This window comes from Eptesicus fuscus, chromosome 2 (assembly GCF_027574615.1).
Source record: "Eptesicus fuscus isolate TK198812 chromosome 2, DD_ASM_mEF_20220401, whole genome shotgun sequence".
NCBI classification, from domain to species: Eukaryota; Metazoa; Chordata; class Mammalia; order Chiroptera; family Vespertilionidae; genus Eptesicus; species Eptesicus fuscus.
The window spans coordinates 40,615,809-40,629,183 of record NC_072474.1 but is presented as its reverse complement, the minus strand read 5'-3'; the positions used below and the strand labels follow the sequence as shown (position 1 = coordinate 40,629,183).

Here is a 13,375-nt window from a genome sequence, read left to right as displayed (position 1 = left end):
ACTTGATCATATCCTATCTACTCCATCAAAAATTATGACAGCTTTCAATAAATTAAATTGTATGTGGTGTTTCTGAAGACTACTATCATATTCAGTCAACATCTAACAGTGAAAATAAAGAAGAAAAATATTCTACAAGTAATTCTTGCTAAACTATACAAAAAAAAAAACAAAAAAAAAAAAAACAATACAAAAAACCTGAACTAGACTGGTATGGAAATAGGGTTTTAATTTTCCCTTAAGTACTCTGTATATCCAAATGAATTTCTAATTTTAGTTGTCTTAGTTCATGAGTACACAAAGTGTGTGACAGCTGGAAATTAGCCATAGTGGGGTTTCTGGCTTGACAAGGTGGGGAAAAGAAATTATTCTTAAGCAGCAAAATACACACAAAAAATTATCTTTTCAGTGATTTTCTAATTCCTCTAACTGAAAGGTTTGGTTCCTGTCCTCTTCTCTTCTTTTTCCAAATCAATGGTATCCGGCAGTGGCAGAGAGTAAACGTAGTGGAAGTGACGTGGATGCTGACCAGCTCCTACAAGAACGTCTCCTGAGCAAGGAGTTCCTAAACGTCCATAGGCACTATTTTCAGATGAGCTTGCAAATTTGTGAATTATAGTAAGGTAAGAAACATTCAACATTTTCTACAAAAATATAGTTTTGTAATTACAACGCTATCCTATATGACCAAAATAGGAAAGTTTATTCACTAAAAACATCTGTTTCTGGATGAGCTTATTTTTGATTCTTTATATCAACTTCATTCAAAAGGTATTTGGATTCCAAAATAAAAAAAGCAACTATCACTTGAAATTTTCTAGAACTGCTTATATGAAATTATGTATGTACATATGTTTTAGAAAATGTAAATGCAGGAAACTGCAAAGAATAATAAATATACAGTACCCAGAATTGAGATTTATTAACTGGATTTATCTGGATATTGATTCAGATTCTTATCAACATCATGATTATAATTGCTTCATTTGTTTTGAATAAGAAGATAACACATAAGAAAAAAGTTTTAATCCTTTCAATTTCCAAACTGCGAGTCCACTAGAAACAAGCTCTACAAGCACTGAATATTTTTGTTTTATTTTCTAGTAAACAGTAGTCACTAAGAGCATATCTCCTCTGCCTTTCCACAGAGGTAAGGAGTATATTCTAGTATCATTTTAGATACTTTTACAAATACTTGGTATTAATGAACAACATATAGATATTTGATGTCTAGGAGTAAAACTTACATAAACATTATATTTAAAATATTCTGTGCATTGTCAACCAGAATTCTGTAAGCATGGAGGAACCTCAGTATACTATTCCTAACATGAAACAATGCTCAGTTAACACAATAGTATTCCATTATCGCTATTTTCCAAATTCCTGATTAGAATATTATGATCAATTTTTATAAGACCCTACACTATCCATGCTCAGACTACTCTATATAGTTCTAGTTTTTATAACTTTACACAAAAATATGGCTCTGAAAGAAGTAAAATAGCTAACAGAATTAAGAAAATGGAAGAGGAAACAAGAAAGACTTGTCATTCTAAAAAATATATTGTTAATGACTGTTACATATGCATTGAAGGGGAAAGTAAATGAGTAATTATTACTGGCATACATTGGGAACTTAGATTTTGGCATGAGAGGAAAAAGAAATAAGAAGTTAATTAAGTAAACACTCTAGTCATAAATATGAATTGTGACTCTGGATACATTTTTTTTTAAAAATAAATAATTTTCTGTAGTGCTGAGATAGTGGTTTCTAAATACTATCTCCCCTCTCACAAAGGAACTAGGCCTCCTTAGAGAAATGGCTAATTCCAGTTCTGGACAAGGAATATGCAATATGCCTGGACTGGAACATCTTGTCATCGCCCTCCAAGAATCAAGCTAGGAGCTCTAGTCAGTGTGTGAAAAAGATTCAGGAGTCAACCAGAAAAAAATTCCCACTGGCCAAAGATGGGATAATTTAGTAGCCAAAAGAATAACAGTAATGAACTAAAATATAGCAAAATAAAATTCATTTCAAAATCATTGATACATAGACTATAAATCCATGAGTTCATAATAATAGTTAAAAAAGAAACAGTTATTATTTACATGCTAAGTAAGCAAATAATTTTTTTAAATGGCTAAATACTGTGTATCAACGAATCAAGCATGTATCCTGCCTTCGCTGTAATAACTATACATACTTCAGGATAACTGAAGAGTTGATAAAGCCAAGTTCCTACTTATAGAAAGTCAAATGTTAAACCTGGATATAATCAAACTTCTAGATCTAACTATCGGCTAATAAGAAGAAACACAGAGGACAGAAAAATGCAACCAGCAAAATCCCGTCTTGGGGAAAGTCTAAGGATAAATGATCTTCAAAGGATGGAGCGGGGAAGAGGGTGAAGGGATGTGGGAGAGGAAGGTGGAAACCTCTAACTTAAAATAAATCAACCAATGGAAATGTGTGGATCTTATTTTGATCCAGATTCTTAAAAATAAATGTTTGTAAAAAGAAAAATCATTTATGGGACTAACTGGAGAAATTTGAACATGTAAGAATAAAGAATTATTAGTAATTTGGAGAGGTAATGATACTTTCATTAGTTTCTAAAATGAGTACTTAACTTATAGAAATAATATTACTTAATTCAGATATATTTCAGCATGTATTCTTTCCAAATAATTTGGGGGTAAAGGGGAGGTTGGTAGGGATATAGAGGAAAGAAGATTAACCCAGTGCTAATAATTACTTAAGCAGGGTAAGGGCTATATTATGGGGGTAAGGTGGCCATGTACTCTTTTCTCTGCATATACTAGTATGTGTTAAAGTTTTAGAAAAAAAATGATAAAGGTACAAGGGATGTTGAAAACTCTGTAAAATGCTGAAAAGCATCATTAAGATAAAGATAATATTTTCCTCAAATATCAAATTCTTTAGGCGAGGCATATTCTGTGAACCTTAAGTATAAATAAAAATAAAAATGCTTCTTTGTGTTAAAGAATCATGCCCTAACACAGAGTGAAATGGAAGAAGTCTTTAGTGACAGATCTAAACCATGCATACCTCACAAAACGCACCAAAAACCGAGCCTATTCCATAGGAGAAAGCAATGAGTGTTTAGATGCAGTAACCAACATAGTGGAAATGTACAGACCACTGGAGTTTGTGAAGACCCTCTTCCTGACCAGTTTTATTAAGATACAGTGACTAATGAGGCTTTTAATCATACCATCTACTTCTGCTTAGTGGTAGGACCATTAATATGTAATATGAAACATAAAATCATAAAAAATAATAAAAATAAAATCATAAATATTAAAATGAATAGTTTTTTTATTTTATAGTGTATCTACATCAACTCCCCCTACTCCAGAAGCCTAGTTATAAACTTGCTGGTTTTGACAAGCAAAACACCAATAGAACAGGTACCTTTGTCAGTGCTGTAGGTGAATTCTGGCACTTGTTTGGACACCAGCTGTGTGCTAATTATAATTACTAAATATTACACAAATATTACTAAATATTACCTACTTTACCAAATATTACACAATGTTCCTTCAAGCTTCTAGGAATGAGACTGGATATTGGCTGGCAGATGCCCCTGATGAGACCAGACCTGGTCCTAACAGCCTCTATGATGAGTTCCACCAGATACAAAGTAAGAGCTGGCTGCATGAATATATATATACTAGAGACCCGGTGCACGGAATTCGTTCACAGAGCGGGGGAGGGTGGTTGGCAGTGGGGGGAGAGGGGTGTCCCTCAGCCCAGCCTGCACCCTCTCCAATCTGGGACATCCCTCTCACAATCCAGTTCTACTGGCTCCCAACCGCTCCCCTGCCTGCCTGCCTGAATGCCCCTAACCGCTTCTGCCTGCCAGCCTGATCACCCCCTAACCACTCCCCTGCCAGCCAGATCGATGCCTAGCTGCTCCCCTGCTGGCCTGATTGCCCCTAACTGCCCTCCCCTGCAGGCCTGGTTACCCCTAACTGCCCTCCCCTGCAGGCCTGATCCCCCCAAACTGCCCTCCCTGCAGGCCTGGTCCCCCCCAACTGCCCTCCCTGCAGGCCTGGTCCCCCCCAACTGCCCTCCCTGCAGGCCTGGGTCCCCCCCAACTGCTCTGCCCTGCAGGCCTGATCACCCCCAACTGCCCTCCTCTGCTGGCCCGGTCATCCATAAATGCCCTCCCCTGCAGGCCTGGTCCCCCTCAACTGCCTTCACCTGCTGGCCTGATCGCCCACAACTGCCCTCCCCTGCTGGCCATCTTGTGGCGGCCATATTGTGTGTTGGAGTGATGGTCAATTTGCATATTACCTCTTTATTATATAGGAGGATGCGAGTCAGTTCAGGCAATAAGGTGCAGATGATTTGGGCGATGCACAAAATAATTCTCTTTTCTAATGATATACGTGTCCAGCATCTGTTCATGTCTGGAGCCATATTTTGATTAAGTATTAATCAGTAACATCATACCCACCACATTCAAACCTTATGCTCTACTGTAGGCTTCAACACTTTACTGGTGTGGCCTTCACTTTAGCCCTTCCTCTAAATTTATGCAATGAAAATCGGGAACGGACGCACTATTTCTAGTCCTAAGAGGTAAACTGGATTACTAACATGAGCAGTTTGGACAAGATGGCCTGAGAGTTCTTAAAATAAGAGATTGAGTGCAGTGTGGGAAATTTGGTAGCAATGAAGGCTTTCTCTCTGGACAGGGCTTTATGTCCTTAATCTATTCAATAACTAAAAATATGAGATGTAAGATAAAATGCTCAATTGTAGCTTCCTTCAGCCAAGTCTCATGAAATGGATGGATTTCATTAGGAAAATGAAAAAAACCTACCTGAAGACTGCGAGGGTGAGAGACCAGAGCACTAATGGCTTCCTCAGCTCAAACTTCGCCCGTTTGTTCATTAGGTGCCGACCGCCAAAGATAAAGGCAGCATACAGAGCAGAGAACAAGAAAGATTTCTTCCTATGAAAAAACAAAATACACTCTTATAACATAAAAGTTTAAACAATACATTTTTACCCATTAGAAATTTATATTTAGTCATTATTCATCAACTTTTATACCAGCCCCTCTTTGTAAGTGCTGAAATCATTTTCTTGTAAATGTCCCTTCATTAAAGAGACAATGTTTAGTCCATTTGGCAATGAGTATGAATCCTCCCTTAAAGAACACAGAACCACCTAAAGTACACTTGCCTAAAACTTTGAGCTTGAATCTAATCCAATGTCTGATTCTACTACAAATTTATAGGAAATATAGGGAATAAATCCAATTGTGGGACATTCTGTAGAACACTGAACTTATTTCTTCAACAAATCAGTAATATGGAATCAAAATCTAGGACTGTTCTAAACTAAAAGTGACCTGAGAGACATAACAATCAAAATTCCCAGGAAACAACAGAACCAAAACAATATTAAAGATGGAGAGAGAAAATAAGAATAAGAAAAGAACTGATGGAACATAAGGATTCATTATTCTCTTTTTGGTAATCAGGCTAAGGTGGGACTCTTAATTGGAAATGGCTAAGAAGTATCAAAAAGAGACCTGGCTGGGTGTCTCTGTTGGTTGGAATGTCATCACATAACCAAAAGGTTGCAGGTTATGTTTCAATGTTTCTCTCTCTCTCTCTCTCTCTCTCTCTCTCTCTAGCTCTCGCTCTCTCTCATCAATTTAAAAAAAAACTATGACATTTCAGATGGCCATCTCCAGGTCCTGCTGGCTATGACTGTGCCAAGGAGAAATGTACAATAGTATTGATGATGCCAAAAAGAACAAATGCTCCTATAGACTAGCCTGTATAATAAAAGGCTAATATGCAAATAGACCGAACGGCAGAAGAACAGACTAACCGGTTGCTATGATGTGCGCTGACCACCAGGGGCAGGTGCGGAACATGGCGGGCATTGGCTATGGAGGGATGCTGGAGCAGGTGAGCGGGGGTGTCAGACTAAGGCGGGGCACCAGTCACTGTCATTGGGGCAAGACTCTGGTGGTTACTGAAAATTCTTTGCTCCCGCCTGCCATGGTCTCACCTGGTGCTTGCACCCACTGCCGGCTCCTGGCGCCAGTCCTGATGGCCCTGATTGCTCGGTGCCATCAGTAGGTGCGAGCGGCTGCCAGCCCCAATAGCCCCTCAGGCTTCTCCACCTCCCCCTGATCCTGAGGGAAGATCAGAATCGGCAGCCTCCTCTCCCACCCGCTATGAGTGCCGGAGCTGCCGCTTGCACCCACTGCCAGTGCCAGAGCCACAGCTTGTACCCGCTGCCAGTGCCCGGCACTGGTCCCGATCGCTTGGCACCATCAGTGGGTGCAAGCAGCAGCTGCCAACCCTGATCACCCCTTAAGTCTTCTCCACCTCTCCCTGCTCCTGAGGGGTGATCAGGGCAGCAGCTGCCGCTTGCACCCACTGATGGCACTGAGCCAGCTTACACCTGCTGCTGGCGCCAGCCCCAATCGCTCCATGACTTCAGTGAGTGTGAGCAGGGCTGACACCATTCATCAATGAGTGGGAGCACCGGTGGCAGGAGTGGGGTTGCCGGCAGACAGGAGACCGGGGGCCGCAGCAGGCGGGGCCAGGTGGGGTGTGGAGAATGAGCCAAGACCCGCCCCACCTACCACAGCCTCACGGCCCACAGTTCCATTCAAGGTGCATGAATGTGTGCACTGGGCCTCTAGTAATTATTTACAGAGGCCTTGTAAATAATTTAACCATCTGAGCATACATCTGTAAAAAGCAAGATTTCCCTTAAAATGGGCATTCCCCACTCAATTAGATTTAAAAAAAGGGTTGAAAGGTAATTTACAAGATATAACACAAATAGCAAAATGCATTAATCTGAAGAGCATTACATGTAAAATGCTTCATATTCTTCCCCCTAACTGCTGACACATATTGCTGACTCATGAGGTATCTTACTATTTACACAAAAACACTCCCAATTCAAATAAAGCAAGTAATCCCAGAAGTCAACCCATAAATAAGGGTGGTGTAAATCACTTCCACTGAGGTTTGCAAACACTTCTCTTGGAAACACAAGACCTGGTACACAGGAGTGCTTATTAAATATTTGTTGAATGATCATGCTCTTGTCATATCAAATTTTCTGACAGGGAAAATAATTGTGTACATGCTTGTTCAGCAAATACTAAGTAAGTAAATGAACACTTGTACTTTTCCAGTTAACACATTAATAACTAAAGAATAAAACACTTAGAAAAAACATATGATCATTTTCTTCCTCCAGAAAGAAACTATTTCTATAGTTCAAACAGAAGTGAAAAATTGGGACAATTTTAGGGAAACTTAACTATTGAACATTTCAAGAAGAAAGTACTTTAGGCCATAAACATATTTACCACTTTACTTTTTTGAATTTGGCAAGTGTACAGCATTAAATTAGTTTTAGAGTCAGAATCACTATCCTCATTTATGCTCATTATAACAAAGAAAAACATAATTCTATCAAGTTAATGTAGGCAATAGTAATATCAAATAGTATATACTCTTTTTAAAATTATAAAGGTAATTGTAAGTGACAATAATCACAGTATTATGATTTAGGGAGTGATTCCTATGGGTAGAAATAGTGCTTAAAAGCATTATCATTTAATCCTTCTAATCATCCATAATGCAAGTAAAGCATTTCGTAATTTTATGGCCAAGGAACCCAGGCTAGAGGTTAAGTAGTCCTTAGATCTCCTTGTTCTCCTGTGGTAAACTTTAAGGGGTGGGGGGAAAAGGGTGTACCTTATGTGTTATTTTATAAGCATATAGAATTCATTAAGCCCTCCTACTGAATCCCATGGTCATTGTGTAACTGTGTAGTACATTATTATTTTGTTAAGAAAACACAGCTTTATTGAGATACAATTCATGTATTATACAATTCACCCACTAAAAATGAGTAATTCAATTTTTGGGGGTATATTCAGAGTTAGGCAACCACCACCACAATCAGTTTTAGAATATTTTCTTCATCTCCAAAAGAAACCCTGTATTCATCATCAGCAGTTACTCCCCATTTCCTCGCAACACTTGCTCCCCAGCCCCAGCAACCACTAATCTACTTACTATCCTTACGGTTCTAACATTTCCTATAAATGTAACCATAGCCCTGGCCAGTGTGGCGCATTTGGTTAGAGCGTCATCCATGCACTGAAAGGTCTTGGACTCAATTCCTAGTCAGGGCACACACCAGGGTTGTGTGTTCAATCCTTGGTCAGGCATGTGCGGGGTTGGGGGAAAAGTAAGAGGAATCTCCACACCTTCCTGTTTTATATGTCATATCTTCTGGGCACAGATCACTTTACTTCCTGGATAACAAATTATTGTTCGTTCAGTGTAATTCAAGTTTTAGTTATGGTTAGATTGTGTTACTTGCAATTTTGAACCAAGTTAAATGAATATCTTTATATGAACCTATCTTTCTAGCCATTAAATGAATGTGCCTTGAATAAGCAAGAAAAGAATAAAAATCTTCCCTCTGTATATTTTTCTCTAATTTCTTCAGTTCTAGAATGAGAACTAGGTCTAATGTCCTGCTAACTTCCTGGCAAGGACCATTCTCTTTTTCACACATTTTTCTAAAGATTCTTCACAAACCTTCAATTCCACAGCTAGGGTAACCAAGCCAACCATCATAGATACACAGAATTTAAGAATTGCAAGGGAATTTAGCGACAGAGCTCAATTTCCTCATTCTACAGGAAGTGTGTGTGTGTGTGAATGTGTGTGTGTGTGTGAGAGAGAGAGAGAGAGAGAGAGACATTGGTTGCTTATAGTTAAACAGCTGCATACTGCATATTGGTCAAAACTACCAAAAATAAACATGCATTAATTGTCTAAGCTATATCTGGGTCACAAGTAGTTAATGTGAACTGATATTTGTTTAAGTGTAAATGCTATAATAAAAATGTTGCTCATTGTCTACTATATAAATCTGTTGTGGTAAAATTAAAATAATGTTTTGGGCTAATTTAGAATTAAGCTTAAGCTTCTTAAATAACAGGGAGTCATTAACTCTTACTATAACCTCTTCAATTGAGTAATCAAAATATGTCATTTATAGTTAAATGTATTATGATTTTTCCATTTTGCGTAAAAGAAGATAAGATTTCCTTTAGCAAACTGGGTTAAGTGAATTAAAACTAACTTTCTGTCCTGGCATCTGGTAAAGGTTCAATTATAGTCAAGACTAGAGGCCCGGTGCATGAAAATTCATGCACTGGAGTGGGGGTCCCTCAGCCCAGACTGCTCCCTCTCACAGTCCGGGAGCCCTCAGGGGTGAGAGGCAACCCAGCGATCAGGGGAAGGCGACACCCCGTCACACTTCTGCTGCTGCCACTGCCAGCAGCGCAAGCCTGGGCCGGCCCTGGTTACCTGAGCCTCAGGCGGCCTTGGGCGGCTGGGCATCTGCCATCCGAGGCTTGCCTGCACCTCGGGTTGGCCCTGGGCGGCTGGGCAGCTGACATCTGAGGCTTGCCTGTGCCTTAGGTGTCGGCTGGGCATTCGCCATCCGAGGCTTGCCTGTGCCTCAGGCCGGCCCTGGATGGCTGGGGGACTGAGGGACTGGGGGACTCTGGAGGCAGGCGCGCGGAGCGGCTGGGCCCGCCTGGGGGTGGGCCTGACCTTGCCGCACACCTGCTGCCCCGGTGGGGCTGAGGGGACTGGGTGCCGCCATCTTGTGGCTGTGGGCACCGTCATCTTTGAGGGCCTGGCAGTCAATTTGCATATTCCCTCCTTATTGGCTGCTGGCGCCACCATCTTTGCGATGGTGTGAGGGCCAATTAGCTTATTTCCTCGTTATTAGACAGGATGAGCAATGACTTACTGCTTGCCCACTTGCTATTTAATGTAGATCAGTGATTTTCAACCTTTTTCATCTTGTGGCACACACAAACTAATTACTAAAATTCTGCGGCACACCAAAAAATATATTTTTTGCCAGCTGACAAAAAATGTATAATTTTGATTGACTTTACAAAAAATAGCAATAGCAATTACCTAAGAGAGATGAAGGGCAAGGGAAAGAAAGATAAAAACATCAATGAAGAGAGAGAATCATTGATCAGCTGTCTCCCGCACAACCCTTACTGCTGATCAAACTGGCAATCCGGGCATGTGCCCTGACCAGGAATCGAACCCTGAGCTCCTGGTTCATATGTTCACGCTCAGCCACTGAGCGACACCGGCCGAGCTTACCTACCTTTTTGCTCCAAAGTGACTTTTTAAAAAAGCAGGTGCCTATACTTGTATGTAAGGATTTCTGGTACTAAGAATTAACCAATCAAATGCAACCTTATTATGCCATGTGACTAATAAGATACAACTCTATTATACTAATCTGTATATTTAGGGTTTAAGACAGGGCATTCACACTGGATGGCTATTGTGTTGGCTGTTGTCATTTTTTATTAGACAATCTAAGGAAAAAGAGGTCAGTGCACCTGACTAAATAGTCAGGTATTGCATGTTTTAAAAATTCTTGCAGCACACTGGATGAAAATTGCTGATGTAGATAAATGACTTCCCTAATTTCTCAATGGTAATCCAGTAATACTTCATATTCTGGCCACCCTTCATGGCTGGGTATAAGGTAACACTACATTGTTTTATTGCCATATAACTAGCAATTTCTAGATGGCATTGACTCTTCTTGCTTAATAAGTCTAAAATGTACATTATGTAGCACAACCCTTAACTGTAGGTGCTCTTTAAATACTTCTCAGGATGGTGACTCTATAGTTGTAATGACAAGGTAACCAACCAAATAAAGATCGCCCAAATGAAGTACTGATGTGCTCTGAGCTTGTTGAACTTGAATTTACCCTTCCATTTCTGTCATCAATATGAATAATGGACTTTGGTCCACAATTAGTAAAAAACAAATAATGTTTTTATCCTTTATCCTTCGAGATTTAGAGTTCTCTATCATGCTACCTTGTTCCAAAACATTCCTAAGTGAGTTTTTTTTCTATTCTTACCAGAGTAGCTACTCAATATTTGTATTCATTGTCCAATGCAATAACTCTCTCAAAGAGTGTGTACACATTCAAATGCTTTTTATTTTCAACTTCTGGGACTGGACTGAAACCAGTACTTAGCGTCATCCTCTCTAACACTCACATCAAGATCTCTGTCAGCATACATGCACGCCTTCAAGAGCCAAACAAGTTTGAGAATGGCGACACTTTCATGTGGGTAGCATTTCAACACAGGATAATTGCTCATGAGCACGTTCAGGAGATGGCCTTCGCTCCTTTATGTCTAGGTAACCTTGCTTTGTGGCTACCTCGCTTTGTGTGTAAGGTGCAACGAGTTGTGAAAGTGAAAAGGAAGCTTCGAGGGAGAAAAGAAAAGGAAAGGAGACCTAAAAGCACCCCCCAGCTTTGGCTGATATCCCTTAGCATATAGAAAGTTTTCATGTTCTAAGGCAGGGGTCCTCAAACTTTTTAAACAGGGGGGCAGTTCACTGTCCCTCAGACCGTTGGAGGGCCAGACTATAGTTTAAAAAAAACTATGAACAAATTCCTATGCACACTGCACATATCTTATTTTGAAGTAAAAAAACAAAACGGCAGAAACACCCGCATGTGGCCTGCGGGCCGTAGTTTGAGGACGCCTGTTCTAAGCCGAAGAGTCTGAAGTTGAGAAAAATTGCTAATTGGCGAGGCCACATCTCCTTCAAGATTTCTCCTATAGCCCTACCTGGTTTGGCTCAGTGGATTGAGCGTCAACTTGCAGATTCAAGGGTCCCAGGTTCGATTCAGGTCAAGGCCATGTACCTTGGTTGCGGGCACATCCCCAGTAGGGGGTGTGCAGGGGGCAGCTGATTGATGCTTCTCTCTCCCTCCCCCTTCCTCTCTGTAAAAAATCAATAAAATATATTTTAAAAAAAGATTTCTCCTTTAGTTCAATTGCTGATTCCAGTCAGGACACAATTCGAGGTTCTAAAAGTAACTTGAAGGCCACAAATAAATTGGAGACTGAAGAAAATAACACACTGCTTTTTACCCAAAAGACATTTAGTGGAGGTTTATAGGGGTTACAATTTCATAAGAACAGAAAGGGGGATTCCTTAAAAGTTGGAGTTCTAGCCAGGGCTGGATTCTGTCACATTCTTGAGATTTCAAGACCCTCTGAGAACTTCACAAAGGCATTTTTCTATTTTAAAAATAATGGGAATTTTCCAGCAGTTTTTATTCACAAGTAAATTATAACTGAAAATTAACTCTGTGCCCAGATATTCTGACAAAGAATAATTTTGTGAATAATAATAAGTCCATAATTAATACAAATGAATGACTTTATAATTGCAAGACAAAGCCATGACTAATGTAAAAGGTATTATTCTAATTTATGTTTGACCCAGAAAACAAAATAATTGTGATTTATGAGCTTCTCTGAGTTGCGACTACCTCTTTCTCATTCTGCTTTCCCCTCAAATGCTAATTTAGAGATCACAGGTTCTTCTTATTAAAAAAAAAAAAAAAAAAAGTGAGAAAACCATTCTTTTGCAATTCAGTGTTTCTATTGTTGAAATAGGCCCTGATCAAAGCAAAGTTACATTTGGTACAATGGACTCAGTCACGTGGTTCATATGTACCCATTTGCAGGAGAGTGTAATTCTCTTAGAGCAGATCTGTTAGAGAGAGGTGCTTATACTTATCTATCAACATAGAATTTTCCCCCTTGTCATCTTTTTAAATTTTTTGATAAATTCTATTTTCTTGTTGCCTTTCTTTTTACAACTGAAAATAGGGCCTTTGGGAAGTAAATAGTTTTAAAATGTTAAACACATACAGCCCCATTAAAAATGCCATCTGTCTAAGGAACTGGCAAGATACTACCATTGTTTCCTTAGTTATTTTCAGTTGCTGATGAAAAATGCTGACATCCATCCATCCATTCAAAATTTAATGAACTTTATCATTTTCATCTGCAGTGTGGTTTATATGACACTGAATGAAAAAATAACAATAAGCCAATCCCTATATAAAAGTAGAGTCTACCTCAGATAATCTAGTTAGACAGGAAAAATAATGTGTGTTATAATTAATCTTGTTTGATAAAAATTCTGAGGAAGGAGACAGTATTGTCATTAGCAAATGCTCTGTGGAAAGAGGGCTTTGAGGTGGACTCTTGAGGCTTTGGCTGAAAGGCCAGCGGCGAGTGGCAATTGGGATGGAAGAGGCAGCAGTACAGGCATGAGCTAAGCTGAAAGTGTATCAGACTGGACACTGCTCTGGGCTGGGGATGGCACCGAGTCAGCATGGAAACACAGGTTAAAGCCAGATTGCGGGGAGCTCTGAAAGCTGCGCAGCAGTCAGGACTGTGTCTCCACCTC

The 13,375-nt window shown here is 39.8% G+C and overlaps 1 protein-coding gene across 1 annotated transcript in view; it reads right to left on the bottom strand.

Annotated features, from left to right (window-relative positions):
- Positions 1–13,375, bottom strand: part of ELOVL6 (ELOVL fatty acid elongase 6) — a 136,524-nt gene that overhangs the window by 43,817 nt on the left and 79,332 nt on the right. Inside the window, exon 2 of the mRNA XM_054726633.1 lies at positions 4,857–4,988. Coding sequence (XP_054582608.1) covers positions 4,857–4,988 — 132 coding nt within the window. The remainder of the gene's footprint in view (positions 1–4,856; positions 4,989–13,375) is intronic.